The sequence below is a fragment of the Microcaecilia unicolor genome, chromosome 3, assembly GCF_901765095.1.
Source record: "Microcaecilia unicolor chromosome 3, aMicUni1.1, whole genome shotgun sequence".
NCBI classification, from domain to species: domain Eukaryota; kingdom Metazoa; phylum Chordata; class Amphibia; order Gymnophiona; family Siphonopidae; genus Microcaecilia; species Microcaecilia unicolor.
This window is the reverse complement of record NC_044033.1, coordinates 389,248,949-389,275,099: the sequence shown is the minus strand read 5'-3', so window position 1 is coordinate 389,275,099 and position 26,151 is coordinate 389,248,949. Positions and strand designations below refer to the sequence as shown.

The 26,151-nt window shown below is 45.8% G+C and overlaps 1 protein-coding gene across 5 annotated transcripts in view; it reads left to right on the top strand.

Annotated features, from left to right (window-relative positions):
• NCOA1 (nuclear receptor coactivator 1) overlaps positions 1-26,151 on the top strand; it is a 660,387-nt gene that overhangs the window by 353,467 nt on the left and 280,769 nt on the right. For all 5 annotated transcript variants that reach the window (XM_030198687.1, XM_030198689.1, XM_030198688.1 and 2 more), the window contains 2 exons: positions 1,818-1,913; positions 13,741-13,881. In XM_030198687.1, the coding sequence (XP_030054547.1) occupies positions 1,818-1,913; positions 13,741-13,881 (237 nt within the window). The remainder of the gene's footprint in view (positions 1-1,817; positions 1,914-13,740; positions 13,882-26,151) is intronic.

Genomic DNA, 26,151 nt, shown 5'->3' with positions numbered 1-26,151 from the left:
ACCCGTTTCACCAAAATTTCCGCGAAGAGAATCCGGAGCTAAAACAGATGCACTTCTAGTCCACAGGGGTCGGGTTCAGGTCGCGGCCCTCCTACTCGTCGCGGCTTAGCCCCCTGGACCGGGAGGGGTGGGGGGAGCGGCGGAGGCTGCGATCCCCCTCCGCCCCCCCTCGCCCCCGTCCCGCGCGGGCGGCTCGCGGCCAACGAGAGCAGGATATAACCTGGGGTTAGTTTTAAAGGCCCTTCAGTGTTTGCCCTTCGAGCCGCTTAGGCGAGCTTCTGAGAAGGATGTGACCTTAAAGACGGTCTTTTTGGTGGCCGTGACATCGGCGAGACGGGTATCTGAGCTCCAGGCGCTGTCCTGTCGAGACCTATTTCTGCAATTCTCAGAGTCCGGAGTAATGGTATGTGCGGTGCCTTCCTTCATGCCTAAGGTGGTTTCAGCGTTTCACCTAAACCAGCCTGTTTTCCTGCCCTCCTTTTCTAAAGAGGAGTTTCCAGAAGCCTATGGACAGTTGCACCTTCTGGATGTGCGAAGGGCTGTGTTGCAATATCTGCACATCTCAGATGCCTTCAGGACCTCTGACCATCTTTTTGTTCTTTTGTCAGGTCCGCGCAGAGGGTCTCCGTCGTCTAAGGCCACTATAGCCCGTTTGCTTAAAGAAGCTATCTTTTCAGCATATCTGCTATCTGACCGGCCTCCGCCTGAAGCCTTTAAGGCACATTCCACAAGAGTGATTTCCTCTTGGGCTGAAACTGGAGCACTCTCTCTTCAAGAGATATGTAGTGCAGCTGCTTGGGCTTCTAAGCTCTCGTTTGCCTGACCTTACAGGCTGGATGTGGCTGCCAGGAGGGACGCGCATTTTGGAGTACAAGTGCTGGCGCGTGGTGTGGCTTGTTTCCACCCTATCTAGAGATTGCTTTGATACATCCCACTCGTAATGGATTCATCTGCTTGATGACAAGGAAGGGAAAATTAGGTTCTTACCTTGGTAGTTTTCTTTCCTTTAGTCATAGCAGATGAATCCATGAGCCCTCCCTCAGTGGTTCATTATGCGATTCATGTTACTTTTATGTTCAGTTTTTCCTATAGATATGTTCCCTCATTGGGAGAAGTTGGAAAACAATCTTCAGGATTTCTGTTCAGTTACAGGAGGATGAGTTCATTCCCTCCAGGAGGATGAGTCCATTCCCTCCTTTGACTTATAGCTCCAGTTTTGGGGCGTTCATCTGCTGTGAGGAAAGTTCATGTTGTTATGCTTTGCGGTGTAACACTGCTTTGGAAACTTCAAATACTGAAGAGGCAGATGGAGCTAGCTGGCCATGAGGCACTATGGTTTTTCAGTGCTCTCTATCTCTCCCTGCTGGTTGATGGACATAACCCACTCATAATGGATTCATCTGCTATGACTAAAGGAAAGAAAATTACCAAGGTAAGAACCTAATTTTCCCATTCGGAGAAAAAAAAACATTGCAGCTTCTAGTTTTTTGACTGCAATGTTTTTTTTTTCTCTGAGTAGGAGTTTTCCATTATAGTTTGTTTCAGAGGACGATTGAAACCTGTGATAAGGGCCATTTAAAGGGGAAGATCATCTCTGTAGGCACCCCTGGCTGTTGAGGTTTCCTTTCTTTAATATATATATATTATAGATAATCTCTTGGGTTAACGTCATGATTTAGGGCAAACTATTTAGTATTGATACCATAACGTATAGCATAAACTGTGGTACTCTGCTCTGAAAAGAACTTTTGAACTAACATTTATGAACTTGATAGCCTCAGTGGGATACTGAGACTTTTTTCCTTTTTGTTTGGCAGATTTCCAGTCATGTTTGATTTGTATTGCACGAAGAATACCTCGACCTGCGACCATCATGGGTTCAGAGTCTTTTATAACAAAACAAGATACTACAGGTACAAGTAGAGTAAATCTGTTAATTTGCAATTGATATTTATTTTAAAAACCTTTGTATTTGTTGACATTAGGTATGCTATAGAAGGACCTGTTACAAAAGGCATAAATATCTTTAAAAAATGATGTATGTGGTATACAGTATTTTAGACAGAATATGTAATGAACAATAATATTGCATCAAAACCCCAAATTTTATGTTAATGATTTGTGAGCTTCAAGGACTTAAAAATGAGAGCCTGGGTGCTAGGGATACCCCACGTGTGAGAACAAGCAGCCTGCTTGTCCTCGGAGAAAGCGAAGATACATACCTGTAGCAGGTATTCTCCGAGGACAGCAGGCTGATTGTTCTCACAAACCCACCCACCTCCCCTTTGGAGTTTTGTTGTTTATTTGCTTTTTGATTAAACTGAGTGGGAACGCTCATGCAATGGGCGCGCATGCACGGTGCACACGCATCAGAAGACTCTGGAAAGTTTTTATTATATTTTGCTTGCAAAATTGCCGTCTGATTCCCGGGCCGACGCGGACGTTGACCCACATGTGAGAACAATCAGCCTGCTGTCCTCAGAGAATACCTGCTACAGGTATGTATCTTCGCTTTCTCTCCACCTATAGTCCAGTATTTCTCCCTCACTCCCTTCTACCCCTGGATCCAAAATCTTCCCCCTCCTCTCTCCTCCACCCAACATCATTCCTTCTCTTTTCCTCTTTCATCTGGCCATTGTCCATCATCTCTCTCTCTGTCTCTCTCTCTCTCTGTCTCTCTCATCTCAAGTCTAACATCTCTCTCCCCCATGCAGTATCTGTCCATCTCACCCTCCCCTCCACCACTATGCCCAGCAATTGTCCCTTATCCCACTCTCCCTCCCTCCCAGGTCCAACATTTTTTCTGCTCTGTCCTTCACCCCTCCTGTGCAGCATCTCTCCTCCCCTCCCCACCGCAATTATCTCACTCTCTCCCCCCTCCTTGCAGCATCTCTCCCTCTCTCCCCCATGTCCAACAATGATCCATCTCTTCTGCTTGTTAAAGCAGCATCTCTCCCTCCCCTCCCATGCCCAACAATTTTCCTTCTCTCCTGTACCACCTGTGCAACATCTCTCCTCTCCATTCTCTCCACTCCCGTGGCCAACAATTTTCCCTCTCCTACACCTTCCCGTAGCATCTCTTCTTCTCTCCCTTCCCTCCAGTCCCATGTCTTAATAATTTTTCCTCTCTCCAACCCCCCTTTCACAACAATTTTCTCCTTTTTTTCTACACTCCTCCAGCAGCATATCTCCTTCTCTCCCATGTCCAACAATTTTCCCTCTCTCCTACACCCCTCCCCCCCGTGCACTTTCCTTTTCTCCCTCCTGTCGACTCCATTCCACTCCCCTCCCATGCCCAACAAGATTTCCTCTCCCCCCCCCCCCCCCCCCCCCGCCCCAATGCAGCATCGGGTCCCTGCAGTACTTCAAACTTTGAAATTCAAAGGGTCGCCAGCAGCGTATAAGAATCACTGCGTTGCTGCCAGCTGACTGAGAAGCCTTCCCTCTACCACGTCTTTCCTCCCAGGAAATTACATCATATTTGGGGGAAAAGGCACAGCAGAAGAGGGGGAAGGCTTCCAGGTCAGCCGGCAGCAGAAGCAGTGATTCCTATATGCTGTTGGCTATCCTTTTGAACGGGAGCAGCTGCAGAGGGAAGACGGATGTAGGAGCCTAGCTTGCTTCAGTGTTGGCAAGAGTGCACCCGCTACTTGTTGGGCCTGAGCCCAAAGTGGATGGGTCCTTGCCTGGGAGGCTAGAGACTAAAAGGGCTTGCCCAAATGTAAAAAGCAATTTTTGCTGATCTAGGAGTCTTAACTTGCAAACTCTCTGCCCAAGGGGTCAAGGATTGATGATTAATAGTCTATAATCATGTATTCTGTCCAGCTATTGTGTTTGCATGATGTCTTGTTTCTACTACTTCAAAGGGGGAGGGGTGGAGTATAGCTACTCTCATGATTTTGGCTTGGAGGGTCATAAGCACAGAGATATTCTGCGCCTGCTTTGGTAGCATTTTGCGGACTGGTGTACTGGGGGGGGGGGGTTGGGAATGGGGAGTGGGGTGGTGAGAGTAGGTGTTATTGTTTCTAAGGTTGATTCAAAATGATGATTATTGTTTCATTTGTTCAATAAAATTGTTTAAACATAAGATTAAAAAAAAAAAAAACAATCCTTTACCAGTCTTCTCCAAGAAGAGTGTAAAAGGATATGAAAGAAAGAGAAGAGGATGGTACCCACCTGGAAGCTATTAAAGAAGACAAGGAAGAGGATCATAGAGTAAACTCCACCATCACTGCTATGTCTTGTATTTTGTTGCCTGAAGAAAGGATTGTGTGTTTGTTTAAAAAAAAAAATTTAAACATACATTTTTGTCCTTTTGGTCTTGTTTCTTCCTGTTTGTTTTTCTCCAGAGTAGGACCTGAGCAGAGTGTCCACCTATCCACCCAACACCCTTTAATTTCTGCCAGTGACCTGCTCTGATAAATTTTAAAGCAATTTGTTCTTTTTTTAAAGCAACAGGAACCTCCATAAATTTGTTTTAAGCAAGCATTTATGGAGCTACCTTCACCCCCTTAGCAAGCGGTTGACTACATATTACAAATACTGTTACAAGGGTGTGTGTATAGAGATGTGTGTGTGTGAGGGAGAGAGAGACAGACAGACTTAGTCTGAAACAATTTTCAGGTTAGACCAGTCTTAATAATCTCAATTTTAAATACTGGCAAGCGAGCTACAGACCTCATTGAAATGTTCAATTTCTAAAAAAAAGTACAAAGTGGTTGGAGGAAGTTGACACAGCTATTGTGAAAGAATACTTTGGATTTACACCAACTAGATTTTTTTTTTGTTACATTTGTACCCCGTGCTTTCCCACTCATGGCAGGCTCAATGCGGCTTACATGGGGCAATGGAGGGTTAAGTGACTTGCCCAGAGTCACAAGGAGCTGCCTGTGCCTGAAGTGGGAATCGAACTCAGTTCCCCAGGACCAAAGTCCACCACCCTAACCACTAGGACACAGGAACCTTGTATCTTATTAACTTTCCAAAGCTGCTTGCAGTTACCTTCAACATTTTATTGGTATTTTTGCAGTTGTTGAAGATACCAGGACAATTATTCTTTCTATATCTTGAGCCTACTTCTGTGCTTTGTTGTGAAGGAAAAGGGGGATAAGGCAGATTCTATACTACCTGAACCTTCTGTGGATTTTTTGTTTGTTTACTTAACTAAAATATTAGAAAAAGTGAATAAGAATAATGCCAAATGAGCTACTTGGGTTGTTTTTCTTCTTAAGCTTGATAGGAACTGGTTTCTGAGTCTCCTCCCCCCCCCCCCCCAATCAGGAGACTCCATTCTTTAATTGGAAAATATGTATTTTTTCTGATGTAGGGAAGACAACATAAGAAGACAAGGAAGGAGTTTCTTAGTTTGAGGTCTAGAGTGGATCTGTTCTTGCTTTTTCATGTAAATGTGTGGTTAAATTGTAGGCTAACAAATATACATTTGGGGGGTCTTTTGAGCTAAGTTTTAGTAAAAGACCCCCTTTATGAGGCAACTCATCTCTCAGTCTTGTTTGTAGATTGTTTACCTCCTGGTTGAGAATACTTAGCCCTACAAGTAAAGTGAATTTGGAGGATTTTTCCTGGAATTGTGTCCTTCCCTCTGTCCTTTAATGGTGGACTGTGCATATGACTAAATTGTAATTCATTTCTTTGTTTTCTTTTTCTTATGGGGTGGTATTGTCAATTTCTGCTGGTTTCTGTCACAAGGTTATCTTGGATTAAAACAAAAAAACAAGACAGCATAGTTTTATAGACCTCCTAGAACATGGCCCCTTTAAATCTGTGCACGTTGCAGGTGTATATACCTATACATAGTGAAGTCATTCATGAGGACATAATTTGAACTGCAGCTGAGCTTCTTATGTCTGACACACACAAGTACTATTCTTAATTAACCACTCATTGCTTCAGTATTCATTTTTTGTAAGCAAACAGGTTTACTATTCAAATGACTTTGAATTTATTTTCATGAGTACAACCGGGGTGATTTTGTGCTACTGACAGACACTGTTAAATGAAATATATTGTTTATTATTAGGATTTATGTACCGCCTTTTTGAAGGAATTCACTCAAGGTGGTGTACAGTAAGAGTAGATCAAACATGAGCAATAGGCAGTTACAGCAGTTAAAATATTCAACAATACAAAGTATGGCATGGTATACTATTTGCAATGTCAACATAATACGTAATAGAACATTATAATTGATAATGAGGGGTAAGGCAAAGTTGTAACATATAGATGGGTAAGAAAGTAGGAAGAGTTAGAAAGTAAGGTGACTGATTTGAAGAAAGTTGCAGATGAGGTCAAAGAGATGGTTAAATATTATCTCTGCTAGAGTAGGTAAACATGTCCTGTTGCAGTATGTGCAGCCCGAGTCACTCCTTGGGTGAGTGAGACTAACAAGTAAGTTATTTCCTCCATTAAAGGCCCGGTTGAAGAGCCAAGCTTTTACCTGCTTCCTGAAGTAGAGATAGTCTTGTGTTAAGCGTAGCCTTTCAGACAGTTCATTCCATAATATGGGGGCTACTGTATTACACTGTAGACCTATTATAACATGGGATCACTTAAGTGTTCAAAAATTTGATATTTTTTGTATTTTTATATATTACACTGTAAACCCCATATAGAAGGTAATTCTTTAACTGAGCACCACAGTACTAACTAGGTAGTGTATCTATTTTATAATGGTACTTAATGTATATAATTGTCATAGAATAGTAGCATAAGTTGGCATCAATGTGCCTGCATTTAGGTGCTAAGAGTTACACTAGGTCTATGGCTAGTGCAAATCAGGGGCATAGCTACAGGTGGGCCTGAGCGGGCCCAGGCCAATCCAATCTCGGCTCAGGCCCACCCACCCAGTTTTAAGCGCGGTTAAGCGCACAGAGCAAAGCCAAAATCCGAAATACATGAAACCAATAATACATACTGTGCAATTCTGGGTGATGAATGCAAAGATCTCTCAAAACGTGAGCTCGTTGCAGTTTTTGTATTTGCTGCATTTGTATCCCACATTTTCCCACTTCTTTGCAGTCTCAATGTGGCTTACATTATGCCGTAATGGCGATTGCCATTATCAGAATGAGAAATACAGAATATTATTGCATTTAAGGTACAGAAAATATAGTATAAATTAGAAATGAATAGATATACAATTCATTTCATGTATTTGAGAACAAGGATAATGTATAACATTCAATAATGTCAATGAGATTAGAGTAAACAAGTAAAAAGAGTTCAATGTTGACTTGTTCTGGTAAAGTTGTGATGACAGTTCATTTAAGAAGGGTCCACATGATAAGTCTCTTTGAACAGGTTAGTCTTTAATAGTTTCCGGAAGGCTGCCAAATCGTGTGTTGCTTTTATGGTACTTGGTAATGCATTCCATAGTTGTGTGCAGATGTAGGAGATGCTAGATGCATATATTGATTTATATTTGTGTCCTTTGCAGTTGGGGTAATGGAGGTTCAAGAATGTGCACGATAATTTTTTTGTGATCCTTGCTGGTAGGTCTGTGAGGTCTGACATATATATCGGGGCCTCACCATGGACAATTTTATGAACCAGGGTACAGGTTTTGAATGTAATTCGATCTTTTAGTGGGAGCCAGTGTAATTTTTCTCTGAGGGGTTTGGCTCTTTCGTATTTCGCTTTTTCCAAATAGGAGTGTGGCTGCCGTGTTCTGGGCTGTCTGGAGTCTCTTAATAATTTGTGCTTTGCATCCAGCATAGATGGAATTGCAATAATCCGAATGGCGTAACACCATTGATTGCACCAAATTGTGGAATACCTCCCTTGGGAAGAAAGGTTTTATTCTTTTGAGTTTCCACATTGCGTGGAACATTTTCTTTGTAACATTTTTCACGTAACTATCTAGTGTGAGATTTCGATCAATTGTGACTCCCAAAAAAGTTTCAAGGTGTCCGAAACAGGAAGAGTATAATTTGGGGTATTTATGTTGGTATGATGGATCTTGTTATGTTGCAATGAAAGGATAAGGCATTGTGTCTTCTCTGCATTAAGCTTCAGTTGGAATGCATCCGCCCATGAGTTCATTATTTGGAAGCTGAGATTGATTTTGTTTGTGATTTCTGTTAGATCATTTTTAAACGGGATGTAGATCGGGACATCGTCTGCATAGATGTATGGATTGAGGCCTTGGTTGGATAGTGATTTGGCCAGTGGAGTCATTAAGTTGAAGAGAGTTGGTGAAAGCGGCGATCTCAGAGGCACTCCACATTCGGGTTTACATGGTTGCGGTTAGGAAGCCATTAATCCATTTCAATACGTTTCCTCCAATACCGAAATATTCTAGGATGTTCAATAGAATATTATGGTTGACCATGTCAAACGCGCTGGATATGTCAAATTGTAAAAGGAGAACATTGTTGTCCACTGCAATTATTTGTTTAAATTTAGTTAACAGTGTTATTAGTACTGTTTCAGTGCTATGATTGGTTCTGAATCCTGATTGAGATGCATGTAATATTGAGAAATTGTTTAAGTAATCGGTAAGTTGTTTGGTGACTAAACTTTCCATTAACTTAACTATAAGAGGGATGGATGCAACCGGGCGGTAATTAGTTATATCATTTAATTTTTTCTTAAGGTCTTTAGGTATAGGGGCAAGTAGTATATTTCCTTTATCCATAGGGAAGAATCCATGTTGAAGCATGACATTTAGATAGGAGGTGAGATCTGTTATGAAATGTTGGGGGGGGGGGGGAATTTTATTAGATAACTAGGGCATGAGTCCAGTTTGCAATGGGATTTGGCGAATCTGTTGATCGCTTGGGTGACAGTTTCCTCCACCAGTAGATCGAAGTTTGTCCGGATTCGATCTACTGGATATTAATCGGTGGCTGGATCCAGACAATTAATAAATTTTTCATAATCGGTGGTGTTGAGTGGTAAGGTGGATTGTAATTTTATAATTTTCTCGTTGAAGTAAGTAGCCAGATCATCAGGTGATGGGGTATCTGTATTAGTTGTGGTAACCGGTGAGGTGTCAAGAAGTTTGTGTACAAGTTGGAATAGTTTGTGTCCTTATAATCTGGTCCTATTTTGGATTTGTAATATGATCTTTTGGTTTGTCTGATTGTATACTTATATTTTCTTTGCATTTTTTTCCATGCATTGAATGTGTGTTCATCTTTCATTTTATTCCATGCTCGTTCAAGTCTTCTTACATGAGTTTTTAGTTTTTTCAGTTCTTCATTAAACCATGATAATGAGCTAAGTCTTAGGTTCTTGTTCGTAATGGTGCAATTGTGTCCAGTATGCTCTTACATCTATTGTCCCAATTTAGGAGGTATTGTTTGGATTCTATTTGTACTGTCCATTCGTTCATATAGAACTGTTGCCAGAATAATACAGGATCAATTGTGGCCTCTAGTGGTATATGTTCTATGTTCTTGTTTCTGGCACAAGTCTTTTTTCCACCATAGTAGGGCTAGGTTTAGTTTATAGTGGTCTGACCATGGTATATCTGACCATTTTGTATCTGTTAATATAAGGGTTTGATCTGAGGAGAATTTGTGTTCTGAGGAGAATTTGTGTGTGATGAGGTCAAGTGTGTGTCCTTTAACATGAGTTCCTTGGATATTAGTCCAGTTAAATTCCCGTAGTTGGAGAAAATCCTTGCATTCACGTGCATTCTTCGCAATAGGGTCTTCTAGGTGCAAGTTAATGTCCCCTAATATAAGAAGATTGGGATTAGATACACAAGTATTCGAGTTGAAGTCCATGAAGTGTGGTTGACATTCTTGCCAGTTGCCTGTTGGTCTATAAAACAAAACAATGTTTAGATGGTCAAGCAAGGTAGTGTGGTTAATTCTAACTGAGGCAATTTCAAGTTGTGGTATTACGGATTCAGCTGTTGTTATTACTGTAAAATGAGATTTATAGATCAGCGCAATGCCTCCTCCTCCTCTCTTACCTTTTCTTGTCCAGTGAGTAATATTGTAGCCTGAAGGGCAAAGATCTAGTATTATTGGGTCATTGTGATTATGAATCCAGGTTTCACTGATGATTACTAGATCAAGATTGTCATCAGTAATCCAGTCTGTAATTATTGTTGCTTTGTTGACAACTGATCTGGCATTAGTGTAACCTATTTGAATTGTTTGAATGGGATCAGTTGGGTTTGAGATTATATTGATTTTCCTTAATTGTCTGTTTTCTTGTGATCTAAGTTTATGATGTCCGTTTTTTCCTTTATTTTGATATTGTTCATATAAAGTAGTAGTTCCATTATTCTGGTGGTTGTTGTTTTGGCAGTGTGTATTATGTCTAGATGGTCTATTAAGCAAGCATATTATGTGAATGTTCTTGGTTTCTGAAAGGGGGGTGGTTAGTATGTGGTGGATTAGGGAAAGCGAGTAAATAGTAAGGAGCAGTTTGGTCGTATTCATTTTGATGTTATTTCACTAAAGTTGTAAAGTTTCCAGTTAAGGTAGAGTTATAACTAGAAGGATTTCAATTAGAGGACAACTTTAAATTCTGTTCAGATAATTATAACTAGAATAATTCCAGTTAGAGGAGAATTACAGATTTGGTTCAAATAGTCACAGAGCAGATGATGTTAGTTCACTAAAGTTGTAAAGTTTCCAGTTAGGATAGAGCTATAACTAGAAGGATTTCAGTTAGAGGATCCCTCTGATCTCGGGCCTTGAGTATGTCAGCTACCTACACAAAGAGGTAATAAAGGAAAGGGCAGTTGGATTTGTTCATACTGTAGACATGACAGCAAATGGGATTTCTGATGGTCATAAAAGTGCTTGAATTAGATCCAGGGTTATGTGTTCGCTTCAGCTTTGATGGAGCATCTGTGATGTCTGGAAACAAAGGAGGTGTTCATGTCATTTTGAAATGCACGTTTCGGCGGGCTGTTTATGTGCACTGTAATTCTCATTGCCTCAGTCTGGTTCTCTGCACAGCATCTAAAGCATGTCCCTCTGTTAGCACATTTTTTGAAATTCTGAACTCCTTGCATTGTTTTATGATAGGTACACATAGGCATGCTCGTTTTTTGGAAGTACAGAAACAACTCCATCCTGATAGACAATGCCTTGAACTTGAATAATCAATAGACACAAAGGTGGAGCTCAAAATTTGGGTCTGTGAAAAAAATTATTGATGCTTTTTGATGTTATTCTTGAAGTACTTGCTGAATTTTCAAATGCTGCTAGATAGACAAAACTAGATTCCCTATCTCTTCTACATCAGATAGAGACAAAGAAATTCTTATTTCTGGCAATTACATTTGGGAAATTATTTGAAAGAAGTGATTTTACCACGAAAGGACTACAGAGTGCCATGTTGTCTGTTACAGATTGCATTAATCTTATAGAGTGTCTAAAAGAAGCTTTTGCTCAGTTTAGGGAGAACACGTCAAATGACTTTGATAAAGTTCTTAAGTTAACAGAGGATCTCTTAGAGAAATATGATATTGAAAAGTGGGATGTTTCTTCCTCTCGAAAGACAAAGCTACCTTTAAAGTTTGGTGATTCATTGTTTTTTTTCCACTTTGGGTAAATCTTCTTCTGTTCAAAGCAATGAAGATTTGAGACATCTGTGGAATGAGATAATTGACTTCCAGCTAAGTGAACTGAATAATCGTTTTCAAGATGATGCTTATGGAATGACGACTGCTTCTGCTGCCTGAATGCCAACATCTGAGGCCTTTGGCCGAAGAGAGAGTCTACTGCCCCCGTGCACTTTATATGGCATTACCATAAAGGAAGCTGAATTAACAGTGTTTGTTCAGCATCTAAAACGCAAAGTAGCAGAAGGTATAAATTTTCCATCTTTAATCGAAGTACTAGACAGCTGCAATGTGGACATTTTCCCAAATATCAGTGCCTTTTAAGAGTACTTATCACTCTGCCGATGTCAACTTGCACTGTGGAATGACTGTTTTCAACTGTAAACAGGATCAAAATGGCATCAAGAGCCTCAGTGCTCACCAGTCGCCTCCAGAATCTGTTACTGTTATCATTTGAAAGAGAACTATTGGACTATGACAGAATTATTGATATATTCAACACCAAAAGACGACGTCTCATTCTTTAGTGAGCATTGTTTCTCAACTTAATTTGCTAGATACTATTATACAGCTTTGGAATTGTACATTAGCACCAAATTCCAATTTATTTTATCTAAAACATCACTAGTGCTGCCCACGAGGTATTTTTATAAGCCTATATACAGAGAGGCTCTTAGCCTTTGAGAAGGCCGAGCTGACTATAGAGGATATACCTTTTGTCAATCCCTATTAGACACGTGCTCCTTATTTAAACTGTATTTGATTTTTTTTCTTTGTCTCACTACACCAAACACATATGTAAAAAATGTGTTTTGCCCCATAACACAATATGCATACCATATTATGCACTTACTGTTTTTGTATTAAAGCACACTGCACTGTTCTTTTTAAATAGTTACACTTCTTGAGTGCATGTAACCACACCTGTACTTTCTACATTTGATAAGTAAGAGATGGCTTTGTTCTTGTTTTTATATTAAACATTTTTTTTTTTTTTTTTTTACAAATGGCCCTGATGTAGCCTTCAGGTTGGATCATTTTCAGTAAAGTTTTTTTTGGTTTGTTCTTCATCTGTGATTCATTCTGTCCTTTGATATACGTTTCTTATAAAGCAAAGTTGAAGGATATGTGTCAAACTGTGGCAGTTTTATTTTGTCAGCATCAGAAAAGAGAGAAAGCAGTAGAGCCAAAGGAAGGGAAAAAGACTTCAGAGGTTTTCTTCCTGTTTTGCTTAATCAGGCATTTACATTTGTTATAAGCAAAGTATAAGCCGTTGCTGTAATTATACTGTTATGTGTGTTGACATATTTGCCATTAAAGTAGACATATCTGATAAGTTTGATATATATATAGTGCCCACCCATATTAGCTCTGGGCCCAGCCAAAATGTCAGGTCTGGCTGTGCCACTGGTGTAAATGTTTAGCATCTAAATACAATATTTATGCATGTAATATATAGTATTGCCTCTGCCCCACCCATGTCCTTCTCCTGTCAATTCCCCCTTACAATTACATACTAAGCCATTTTAGGTCATAATTATAGAATAGTGGTTTGGAGCTCTACTGCCATGTGTGCACATATCTGTATTCTATAAATTTAAGCATGCAACAGGCATTTAAATTTAGGTGACTTGTCATAGAATGAGGGGAATGATGCAGATGATCATACACGGTGTCTGGAAAAAAACAGAAATCCTTACATAGTTTTTAAAAACTTTGCCATTGTTGAAACATTTAGTATGACCTTTGACTATACTTAGGATAATGGGTTTTATTCTTAGTTCATAATTTGGGTTCAAGGTGTCCTCCAACTTTGACACATTCATGAAGTCTTTGACGCCACTGAGCTGTTGGCTCAATGAATTCTGGGGTTCCATTAATTATGAGCTCAACTGTTTTGTGAGCTCATGTGCTGGAAGTCCATCCTGTTAAAAAATACTCAGAAATGTCTTGAATTTCAGGCAGAATTTTCTGCTGTAGGACATTTTTGGGTTATTTGGAAAAATGTTGGAGGTCCATTTTTTCCAGGTATAATACAGCCAAATACGTTGCTACCCAATAACTGCATTATAAGGAGTCTACAGTATAGTTCCAAAGTTCAGAATCCTCACATACTACTTCAGTTTGAGGATTCATTTACATTTTTTTTGTTGTCTTTATCCACTTATGTTTTTTTTCCCTTTCTGTCACAGGTAAAATCATCTCCATTGACACCAGCTCTCTGAGAGCTTCAGGGAGCACTGGCTGGGAGGATTTAGTGAGGAAATGTATTTATGCTTTTTTTCAGGCTCAGGGCAGAGAGCCATCATATGCCAAACAGCTGTTCCAAGAAGGTAAGGAAAAACTTTACTTTTTACTGAGTACAATTTTTTAAAGCTCATTTTAATTTGCATAATTGATTGACACTTTTTATTCTATTGCCTGGTGAGTATTGTATTCCACATTGTTTGCAATCCAACAAGTAGATGATCAAAAGCCCCGCGCTGTTCCAAACAGCACTCTAAAATAGCACTGGAACAGCGCAGGGCTTTACCGCACTGATGATCAGAGATAATTGCATGTAGATTTAAGCACGCAATTATCTCTGATCATGGGGTAGAAGTGCGAGAGAATTGTGCCTGAGCATGCGCTCAGCACAATCCTCCCGCACTTGTTTGACAGGTCTGGGCTGTCAAAAGCCTAAACCTGTCAAACACAGGGGCTTTGGAGGTCCATGGGACCACCAGGCCCCAACTACCCCTGCCCCGAGCAACGAGGGCTGAAGGTCCAGCGGAACTCCAGTCCCCCCGACTATCCCTCCCCCCCCCAGGTTCAGGAAGGGCTGGAGATCTGGTGGGTCTGCAGCCCCCCCCCCCAACTCCCCCAGCAAAAGGTCCCTGGTGGCCTAGTGGCAACCAACTGACCACCCCCCCTCCCAGCGACAGGGGGGCAGGAGGTCCACTGGATCTCCGGTCCCCCCCCCCCCCCCCGACGATCCCCCCACCCCCTAGGTTCAAGGAGGGCTGGAAATCCGGTGGGACTCCAGCCCCTCCTAGTCCCCAGCATGGGGACCACCAGTCCCCCCTACCTTGTGTGTAGGAGGGGGGAGGTTAGCCTGACTCCCTCCTCTTCCTGCGACGCCGCAAAATGGCTACCCTTCCTCCTCCTACACACAAGGTAGGGGGGGATCGTCGGGGGGGGGGGGACCAGCGGACCTTCAAGCCCCCCTGTCGCTGGGGGGGGGGGGGGGGGGGTTGGTTGGTTGGTCGCCACTAGGCCACCAAGGACCTTTTGCTGGGGGAGTTGGAGGGGGGGATCATCGGGGGGACTTCCAGCCCCCTTTTGCTTGCAGGTTTGCTGTTGGGGGGAATGGGGGCCTGCTGGTATGCAAATGCATGCTAGACAGGGCTCACCATTCCTCCCCAATGATCTGCAAACCCTAACGCCAGCTCAGAGCTGGTGTAGGGTTTGCTGTGGCCAGCGACCCAATCTTTGGTGCGCTTGGCCGTTGGTCATTGGGGATGAATATGTTTAGCCCTGTTTAGCATGCATTTGCATGCTAGTTGCGTTCACGCGCTCAAGGGCTCTGATCATGGGGTGTTAGCAAACGCCAGTGCTAGTATGGCGCTAACAGCCTCTAGCCCCGGCGTTTGCTTCCGATCATCCCCCTGCAAGAGCACTACAAAATTAAACAGAGATAATATCAGCCTAGCTTGGAGATCTGTGTATACACACTGAGTAGAATTCCTATAGCTATATCACACTAAGAAAAAAGACAAAAGCCTAGCTTTTGTATCTGAGTATATACATTGAGTAGGATTCCTATAGCTATATCACACTATTCAGCAACTTACATGGTTTGGGCACCTATAAAGAATGGAAATTCAGCATAAACCAAGGCAAGCTATGAACTGGAAGCAATAAGGGAAAAGAGGTCCAGGAAACCCAAGATATGGCATCAAACTGTTGAAAAAGGGCCTCACAGAGCTGGATGTCAGTTGGTCTGAAGCAGTTGATGGAAACATAAGACAGACAAGTGTAAGAGATATGTCAGTATATGCACTGACTGGCTCAAGTTCATTATTGGATCATGCCAGGGTACTGTTGAGTGAAGGAAAGAGTGCCTTTATTCTTCTGATTGACATTTCCTCAGCTTTTGGTTCGGTAGTTCATACTATTCTTTTACAGACCATGGAGGAAATAGACATTGCTGGAAATATTCTGGAAATGATTTTGTGGTTTTTTGACTAATAGGTCTTATTAGGGTCAGGATGAATGTGTCCTTTTCTAGAAGTGTCATAATCCCTGTGGAATTACCCAGGTTTCTCCTCTTTCCCCAATATTGTTCTTTTTTTAATCTTTTATTGATGACTAGTAAAAAAGGCCCATTCTGTAAGAAACGGGCGCTAGCAAGGTTTTTCTTTGAGTGTGTATGTTTGACAGAGTGTGTTTGACAGTGACTGTGTGTGAGAGAGAGAGTGAATGTGCGAGTGTGTGTGTGTGAGTCTGTGTGAGAGAGAGACTGTGTGTGTGTGAGTGAGAGAGAGATAAACTGTGACAGTGTGTGTGTGTGTGGGCCGACTTAGTGTGTGGGAGAGAGAAAGAGTGTCGATTGTGTGTGTCACAGACAGAGAGACACAGCGAGGCTGTGTGAGAGAGAGAGTGATTCACTGTGTTTGAGAGATACCGACAGAGTGAGTGTGTCAGAAAATGTGTCTGAGACAGAGGGTGGGGTGCGGGGTAGGTGATTTTTGAGGAGGTGGGCGACGTGCACAGAGGGGGATCGGTGGGGCCAGTCAGGGGTGGGGAGGGTAGCAGCATGGTTGTAGGCATCGCAAGGAAGTTTGTATGCGTCTGTGACAGACATTGTGTGTGTGTGTGACAGAGGGGTAGGGGCAGGTGTGGCGATTTTGGAGGGGGGTGGGTCAGCATGCACGGAGGGGGATTGGCGGGGCCAGACTCGGATGGGGGGCGTGTGAGAGATGGAGTGTGTGTGTTAAACACCGTAGCAATTTGTGTGTGTGTGGGAGAGAGAAAGACAGGATGTCAATTGATTGTGTGTGTCTGTGTCACAGTCAGAGAGACACAGCGAGGCTGTGTGAGAGAGAGAGAGTGATTGACTGTGTGTTTGAGATACCGACAGAGGTGTGTCAGAGAATGTCTGTGAGACAGAGGGTGGGGTGCGGGGTAGGCGATTTTCAAGGAGGGGGGGCAACATGCACAGAGGGGGATCGGCGGGGCCAGTCAGGGTTGGGGAGGGTAGCAGAATGGGTGGAGGCATCGGCAGGAAGTTTGTGCGCGTCTGTGGCTGACGTGTGTGTGAGACAGAGGGGTAGGGACGGGAGTGGCAATTTTGGAGGGGGGTAGGTCGACATGCACGGAGGGGGATCAGCGGGGCCAGACTCGGAGGGGGGGAGGGTAGCGGCATGGGTGGAGGCATCGCCAGGAAGTTTGTAAACGTCTCTGACAGACATTGTGTGTGTGTGTGTGTGTGTGTGTGTGTGTGTGTGTGTGTGAGAGAGAGAGAGAGAGAGAAAGAAAGAAAAAAGGGGGGGGGGGGCCCCGCGCGGGAGTGGCGAGTTTGTAGGGGGGGGGGGTTGGATCGACATGCATGGAGGGGGATCGGCGGGGCCAGACTCGGACGGGGGAGGGTAGCGGCATGGGTGGAGACATCGCAAGGAAGTGTGTGACAGACGTGTGTGTGTGTGTGAGACTGAGAGAGGGTTTTCAACAGAGGCGGGCAGTGTCTCGGGGGTGGGTGAAGACAGTTTTTGAAAGTCAGGGAACATGCATTAAAGTTAGTGAGCATCACCTCCCTCCTTACCAGTACTCCGTAATTGAGTGTGGTGTCCTGCACACCAATAACTGTGGAGGGAGTGTTTCATGTCAGGCAGTGTGGAGCTGTTTCTGGTTTTTTTTGCTGATGCCAGTATCTGTGGAGGGAGCTTGTGGTCCGCATCAGTAGTGTTTTGGGAGGGCGGCAGCCTCGAGCCTTTTCAGTTAGCTGTGTGAGGCTATTTTTTTTTTCTGCTGTGTTGTTTGTTGCCATATTTGCGCGTGGCAATGTGTGTATGTGTGGGAGGGGGAGCTGTGAGTGACGTCAGCCTGGCTACGGAGCCTAGCTCAGCAACGCCGGAGCCACGGACACAGGCAAGACATTAGAACGTTGGTGGTGAGAATTATTATATAGGATAAATTCATCAAGCAAGAAAACAACCAAATATGTACAACCAAAATCGGTGAAAACCGTGAACAAAAAATTTTTCAGTTGTCTGATTTCCATTTTTCTCCCCTAACCTCCCATCACCATCCCCATGGCCCCCCCTCATAATTCCAAACCCAACCCCTACCCAAACCCCCCAAAATACTGTCCCATATTCCATGGGATCTGACACGTGGACACCCCTGCCCACTCCTACCTTACCATGACCAATCCCAGGTGACCGGTAAAAACAAAATATTGAATCACATATCCTGATCAAACTGAAAAAAAAAAGCTTATACAAGAAACATGAATAAAATCCAATATAAAAGTCCTAATGTGCTCAGGCAAAATATACCAAACAAAGAAAGCAAAGAACTGGTCCAAACGGATTAAAGCTAATTGCAGATCCAAAGCCCACAGAAGCAGCTACTTGTTCCTGCACTGGGTGGGAGAGTTTGAATAAATGTTTTTGCTGCCACCACAGAGGTAAAAAAAAATTGGTTTGACCATCATACATAATCCAAAGTCACGCTGAGTAAAGTAAGGCACACAAAATCTTCTGAACGTAAAGTTCAGTACATAAGATGGCAAAAGCTTTTCGCTAAGTGTGCACCTTAGCAGTATAATCTTGGAAACACGAGACTTTCCGGTTATCATAAATTGCCCACCACGCAAGGCTTGCAGGAGAGCTCACTTCTGCGCAGATGCAAAACACTAAAAACAACCTCCTAAGGTCATGCATAACCACCTGTCCCAGAGCCTAGCTGAAAGCCCATTCAGATTTAAAAGGGTCCGCAAGAGATGCCAAGTGCTGTCTTGTCTGAAAAGAAGGTGAGCCCTTAGGTCCCGCAAGGCCCCGAAGGACCTCAGAGGACAGCCGTGCAACCCCAAGTCTTGCACGGCTGTCCTCTGAAGTCTTCACCCGCGGCGACCGCCGTTCACCAAGGGTTGAGCCCCCAGCTGCAGGCAGTCAACGGGACTTCCGGAACCGCGGGGTTGACGAACTGACCCAGAACTGGAACCAGGAGTGAAGAGGGCAGGTGGAAAACAGAGGAGTCCAAAACCGGCAACAAGTCAGGGCAGGCAGCTCGCAGCGTAGTCTGAAACAGGCAAAAGGTCAAGGCAGGCGGCTAGCAGAGTAATCCAGAAACAGTCCAAAGGTCAAAACCAGGAGAGCTAGGAAACCAACTGAGAACTGGAACACACGAAGACTGGCCTCGGGAAACAGAACCTGAAGCAAAGTCTTATCTCAGGCCCGTTCCTTAAATACTATCAGCATTCAACCGCCCAGCCCCAGCCGACATGGCCGGCCAATCAGAACCTGGTTACTGACAAACTCCTTCTGATTGGTTCCGTCCGACCTCCCAGGCGGGACTACAGCACCGGCCTCCCAATCTAACTCCTCAGAGGCGGAGCTTTGGGTTCCCGCGCCCGAAAGTGAAGGAGACGCCGGCCATCGCGTCTTGGCGCCATTCTCCCCACTGACGCAAGCACGGACCCCATAGCCGGCGATCGAGAGCCCGGCAGCCGCGATCGCTGGCCCACGGCCTCGGGCCCGGACTGGGTGGCTATCGCCGCGGTGAGCCCCGGCTCTCCGCCGCAGCCTCGAGAAGGCCGGCCCTCGCCGCGATGGACACCGGTTCCTGCTTTCCGCAGAGGAGCAGCCGGAGGGAGCGACGGATGTGACACTGCAGCCTGCACTTCTGACACAGTCTCCCTAGACTGTTCAGAACATACCGAAAGACTTGGCAGGGCCAATTAAGCTGTCATCTTACCTTTGACTCTTTATGATTGTCCAGAGCCCTGTGGGTCAATCTCAACGCCATTGCAAAAGCAAAATCCTCAAAATTTTCGCCAAGCCAATGAGCACAACGAAAGGGAAGGAAGCTTTATTACTTGTTTGTTGCAAGAAAAATATGCAGGATATATGGTCGATTCAGTGGGGAAACGGAGGAGCCAAGCAGGTATCCTCTACTACTGCCCTAGGAGTCGCATGTCTCTACACCATATTGTTTGATGTTTTTCTGCACTCATTGGGGTATGTGTTTGGAAAGTAATGGGTTTTTGTTGTACAGTTATACATATGATATTTCTGTACTTTTACTGTCAAATTCTACTACAGAGATTGATCTTTCTAGGGTTCATAAGTGTATAAATTTCCTGGGAGAATAGTTGCTTAGCCATAAGCTAAAACTCAATATTGATAAGACCAAATGTCTGTGTTTGGACAATAAGCCAGATTCTATTCCCAGTTCTATTTATATTAATCAAGTACGATACAAGCTGTTCATACTGATAAAGGTCTAGGGTGTCTTAGTTGACAGTGACAGTTCAGTTTCTATGAAAGCCCAAATCTCCTCCCTAGAAATTAAATCATTTTTTTTTCTGAGGAGGAAACTTTTGCTGCATCCAAAACTACTTTGAGAAAGATCAATTCAGACTCCTGGTACAGGCAATCTACATAAGTACATAAGTAATACCATACTGGGACAGACCAAAGGTCCATCAAGCCCAGCATTCTGTTTCCAACAGTGGCCAATTCACAGGTCACAAATACCTGGCAAGATCCCATTCTTATTCTCTCAGTTGGATTACTGAGGATTACTGTGATCATGGTTACTTGAGCTATATAACTGAAATGACTACAGACCATACAGAACACAGCAGGACGCCTGATTTTTGGTTTAGCTAAATATGACAGAGTTTCTTTATTTTATGTTAAACTTCATTATCTGCCCATTGAGGCTAGAGTTCTTTTTAAATTGGCCTGTTTTTTTATATATTACATGGACTGGTGCCAAATTATTTATACTCCCATTTCCAATTTGCTGTCTCCTCAACAGACAGAAGGCTAAATTGTCCAACTGTGTTTTCCTTTCCTTCGCCAAGAGGAAGGAAAAGACTAAAAATGTTTGAAACGACACTGGTATTTCAAGCCGCCAGTCATTGGATATAGTTTAGAAAGAATATTAAGACTCTGCTCTTTTAAAAATTTGAACTACAAAAATATTTGTAACCATAGTTTTAATTATAATTGTCGCCCCTTTTTCTCCGAGGACAAGCAGGCTGCTTGTTCTCACTGATGGGTGACGTCCACGGCAGCCCCCTCCAATTGGAATCTTCACTAGCAAAGGCCTTTGCTAGCCCTCGCGCACCAGTGCGCACCGCGCGTGCGTGGCCGTCTTCCCGCCCGAACCGGCTCGTGTTCGTCAGTCTTCTTTTGCCCGCGCTTGGGACGGTCGTGTTTTGCTGCCGTTTCGTGCCCCTCAAGTTGACCTCGCGCGTCTTCGTGATTTTCGCTAAAAAAAATAAAAGGACCTTTACGGTCTTTACCCCTTTCCCGTGCTTCCAGCTTTTGCCCCGCATAAGTTTCCTTTCGCTTTCGGGACCGGCCTTTTTGGCCTCGGTACGGGTTTTTTCTCCTTTTTGGTGCCTTCCGTCGTCATCGCGAATTTTGATTTCGCCGGCGTGATTTTTCCGCCCATGTCATCGAAGTCTTCCAGCGGCTTCAAGAAGTGCACCCAGTGCGCCCGGGTAATCTTGCTCACTGATAGGCACGCGTCGTGTCTTCAGTGTCTCGGGGCTGGGCACCGCCCGCAGGCCTGTAGTCTTTGCGCTCTTTTGAAAAAGCGGACTCAGGTAGCGAGATTGGCCCAGTGGAATGCGCATCGGCGTCGACTGCATCGAAGTCATCGACCTCGGCATCGACTGCATCGAGGATCCGACCTCCTGCATCGTCGGTACCGAGGCATCGAAAGGCTGCGTCGACGTCGGTGGTACCGGGACCCCCACTGGTGCTGATGTCGGACGGTGGTGCTTCGTCAGGAGTGCAGGTGAGGGCTGTCCATTCCCCTGCTGGTGGCGGTGAGCCTTCGGGTGGGTCTCCCCCTACCCTGAGGGCTCCTGCGGTACAGCCCCCCCGAGACCGACCTTCTTTGGCCTCGGCCCCGAGGAAGCGATGGTTGGATTCTACGTCCTCGTCGGTACCAGGAAGCTCCGGTGACATGCTTCGCTTGAAGAAGTCAAAGAAACATCGTCACCGGTCTCCTTCCCGCCTCGGTACCGAGAGCTCTGGGTTGCCGAGGCAGTCGGCACCCAGTAGGCATCGGCACCGGGAGGACCGCTCACCCTCTGTTCAGGAGGTGTCGATGCGCTCCCCCTTGGACAGCCCAGAACCGCCTCCACGCCCGGAACAGACTCTGACCTCAACATCTGCATCGGCTTCCCAGTCTTTCTCCACAGCTGCTCTGCACGAGAGTCTCCGGGCCGTTTTTCCAGAGATTCTGGGAGAGCTGTTGCACCCTTCTCCGGTACCGGGGGTGCTTGCGTCACCAGTACCGTCGAGTGAAGCGACGGCGGGCCCCTTGGTACCGGATACGGCCGCCTCCCAGGCGGACTCCCCGACGACGTCGGCGGAGGGAGCTTCGCCGGTGCTGACGAGGGAGTCCACCTCTCGACGCTCATGCCGTGTTTCCACGGAGTCGAGTCGGGCACGGCTTCAGACACAGGTTCGTGAACTTGTGTCTGATACCAATGGTGAGGCCTCGTGGGAGGAGGAGGAGGACATCAGATATTTCTCTGACGAGGAGTCTGATGGCCTTCCTTCTGATCCCACTCCCTCTCCTGAAAGGCAGCTTTCTCCTCCCGAGAGTCTGTCTTTCGCGGCCTTTGTCCGGGAGATGTCTACGGCCATCCCCTTCCCGGTGGTTGTGGAGGATGAGCCCAGGGCTGAAATGTTTGAGCTCTTGTACTATCCTTCTCCACCTAAGGAAGCGTCCACAGTACCCATGCATCATGTCCTAAAAAAGACATTGCTGGCGAACTGGACCAAGCCTCTAATCCCCACATTCCCAAGAAGATCGAATCCCAGTATCTGATCCATGGGGACCCAGAGCTGATGCGCACTCAGTTGCCTCATGACTCTGGTGTGGTGGATCTGGCCCTAAAGAAGGCTAAGAGTTCTAGACAGCATGCTTCGGCACCCCCGGGCAAAGACTCCAGAACCTTAGACTCCTTTGGGAGGAAGGCCTATCATTCCTCTATGCTCGTGGCCAAAATCCAGTCTTACCAGCTCTACACGAGCATCCATATGCGGAACAATGTGCGGCAGTTGGCGGGCTTGGTGGACAAGCTCCCTCCTGAGCAAGCCAAGCCGTTTCAGGAGGTGGTCAGGCAGCTGAAGGCGTGCAGAAAATTCCTGGCCAGAGGGGTATATGATACCTTTGATGTTGCGTCCAGGGCCGCTGCTCAAGGTGTGGTGATGCGCAGACTCTCATGGCTGTGTGCCTCCGACCTGGAGAATAGGATCCAGCAGCGGATTGCGGACTCTCCTTGCCGAACGGACAACATTTTTGAAGAAAAAGTCGAACAGGTGGTAGAACAGCTCCACCAGCGGGATACCGCTTTCGACAAGTTCTCCCGCCGACAGCCTTCAGCATCTACCTCTTCAGGTAGACGTTTTGATGGGGGAAGGAGGGCTGTTCCCTACTCTTCTGGTAAGCGTAGGTACAATCCTCCCTCTCGAAAGCCTGCGGCCCAGGCTAAGCCCCAGCGCGCTCGCTCTCGTCAGGAGCGTGCGCCTCAGCAAGGTCCCACTGCTCCCCAGCAGGGAACGAGCTTTTGACTGGCTCCAGCAGAGCATAGCCAACATCAGCGTGTCCGTGCCGGGCGATCTGCCGGTCGAGGGGAGGTTGAAAGTTTTTCACCAAAGGTGGCCTCTTATAACCTCTGACCGGTGGGTTTTTCAAATAGTCCGGCACGGATACACCCTCAATTTGGCCTCGAACCCTCCAAATTACCCACCGGGAGCTCAGTCCTACAGCTTCCAGCACAAGCAGGTACTTGCAGAGGAACTCTCCGCCCTTCTCAGCGCCAATGCGGTCGAGCCCGTGCCATCCGAGCAAGAAGGGCTGGGATTCTATTCCAGGTACGTCCTTGTGGAAAAGAAAACAGGGGGGATGCGTCCCATCCTAGACCTAAGGGCCCTGAACAAATATCTGGTCAAGGAAAAGTTCAGGATGCTTTCCCTGGACACCCTTCTTCCCATGATTCAGGAAAACGATTGGCTATGCTCTCTGGACTTGAAGGACGCCTACACGCACATCCTGATACTGCCAGCTCACAGGCAGTATCTGCGATTTCAGCTGGGCACACGTCACTTCCAGTGCTGTGTGCTACCCTTTGGGCTCGCCTCTGCGCCCAGAGTGTTCACGAAGTGCCTGGCTGTAGTAGCAGCGGCGCTTCGCAGGCTGGGAGTGCACGTGTTCCCCTATCTCGACGATTGGCTGGTGAAGAACACATCCGAGGCAGGAGCTCTACAGTCCATGCAGATGACTATTCGCCTCCTGGAGCTACTGGGGTTTGTGATAAATTATCCAAAGTCCCACCTTCTCCCAGTACAAAGACTCGAATTCATAGGAGCTCTGCTGGATTCTCTTGGGTGCGAGCGTCCCAGCAGATCACAGCTCGGCAGATGTTGAGATTGCTGGGCCACATGGCCTCCACAGTTCATGTGACTCCCATGGCCCGTCTTCACATGCGATCTGCTCAATGGACCCTAGCTTCCCAGTGGTTTCAGGCTGCTGGGTATCTAGAGGATGTGATCCACCTGTCCACGAGTTTTCTCAAATCCCTGCAGTGGTGGACGATTTGGTCCAATTTGACTTTGGGACGTCCTTTCCAAATTCCTATTCTATTCTACCCGCTGCCACTCAGAATTGCAGTCATTTACCGCCCCCCTGATAAGTCCCTCTCTTCCTTCCTTACCGACTTCGATGCCTGGCTCTCCATCTTTCTTGAACCCTCATCCCTGTCCCTCATTCTTGGAGACTTTAACATACACGCTGATGACCCATCTGACTCTCACGCTTCTCAGTTCCTCACTCTGCCCAATGGACCCTAGCTTCCCAGTGGTTTCAGGCTGCTGGGGATCTAGAAGACGTGATCCACCTGTCCACGAGTTTTCTCAAATCCCTGTATTGGTGGACGATTTGGTCCAATTTGACTCTGGGACGTCCTTTCCAAATTCCTCAGCCACAAAAAGTGCTGACTACAGATGCGTCTCTCCTGGGGTGGGGAGCTCATGTCGATGGGCTTCACACCCAAGGAAGCTGGTCCCTCCAGGAACGCGATCTGCAGATCAATCTTCTGGAGTTACGAGCGGTCTGGAACGCTCTGAAGGCTTTCAGAGATCGGCTGTCCCATCAAATTATCCAAATTCAGACGGACAACCAGGTTGCCATGTATTACATCAACAAGCAGGGGGGCACCGGATCTCGCCCCCTGTGTCAGGAAGCCGTCAGCATGTGGCTCTGGGCTCGCCGTTACGGCATGGTGCTCCAAGCCACATATCTGGCAGGCGTAAACAACAGTCTGGCCGACAGGTTGAGCAGGATTATGCAACCTCACGAGTGGTCGCTCAATTCCCGGGTAGTGCGACAGATCTTCCAGGTGTGGGGCACCCCCTTGGTAGATCTCTTCGCATCTCGAGCCAACCACAAAGTCCCTCAGTTCTGTTCCAGGCTTCAGGCCCACGGCAGACTGGCATCGGATGCCTTCCTCCGGGACTGGGGGGAGGGTCTGCTGTATGCTTATCCTCCCATACCTCTGGTGGGGAAGACTTTGTTGAAACTCAAGCAAGACCGAGGCACCATGATTCTGATTGCTCCTTTTTGGCCGCGTCAGATCTGGTTCCCTCTTCTTCTGGAGTTGTCCTCCGAAGAACCGTGGAGATTGGAGTGTTTTCCGACCCTCATCACACAGGATGAAGGGGCGCTTCTGCATCCCAGCCTCCGGTCACTGGCTCTCACGGCCTGGATGTTGAGAGCGTAGACTTTGCCTCTTTGGGTCTGTCAGAGGGTGTCTCCCGTATCTTGCTTGCTTCCAGGAAAGATTCCACTAAGAGGAGTTACTTCTTTCTGTGGAGGAGGTTTGCCGTCTGGTGCGACAGCAAGGCCCTAGATCCTCGCTCTTGTCCTACACAGACCCTGCTTGAATACCTTCTGCACTTGTCTGAGTCTGGTCTCAAGACCAACTCTGTAAGGGTTCACCTTAGTGCAATCAGTGCATACCATTACCGTGTGGAAGGTAAGCCGATCTCAGGACAGCCTTTAGTTGTTCGCTTCATGAGAGGTTTGCTTTTGTCAAAGCTCCCCGTCAAGCCTCCTACAGTGTCATGGGATCTCAATGTCGTTCTCACCCAGCTGATGAAACCTCCATTTGAGCCACTGAACTCCTGCCATCTGAAGTACTTGACCTGGAAGGTCATTTTCTTGGTGGCAGTTACTTCAGCTCGTAGAGTCAGTGAGCTTCAGGCCCTGGTAGCTCAAGCTCCTTATACCAAGTTTCATCACAATAGAGTAGTCCTCCGCACTCACCCTAAGTTCTTGCCGAAGGTAGTGTCGGAGTTCCATCTGAACCA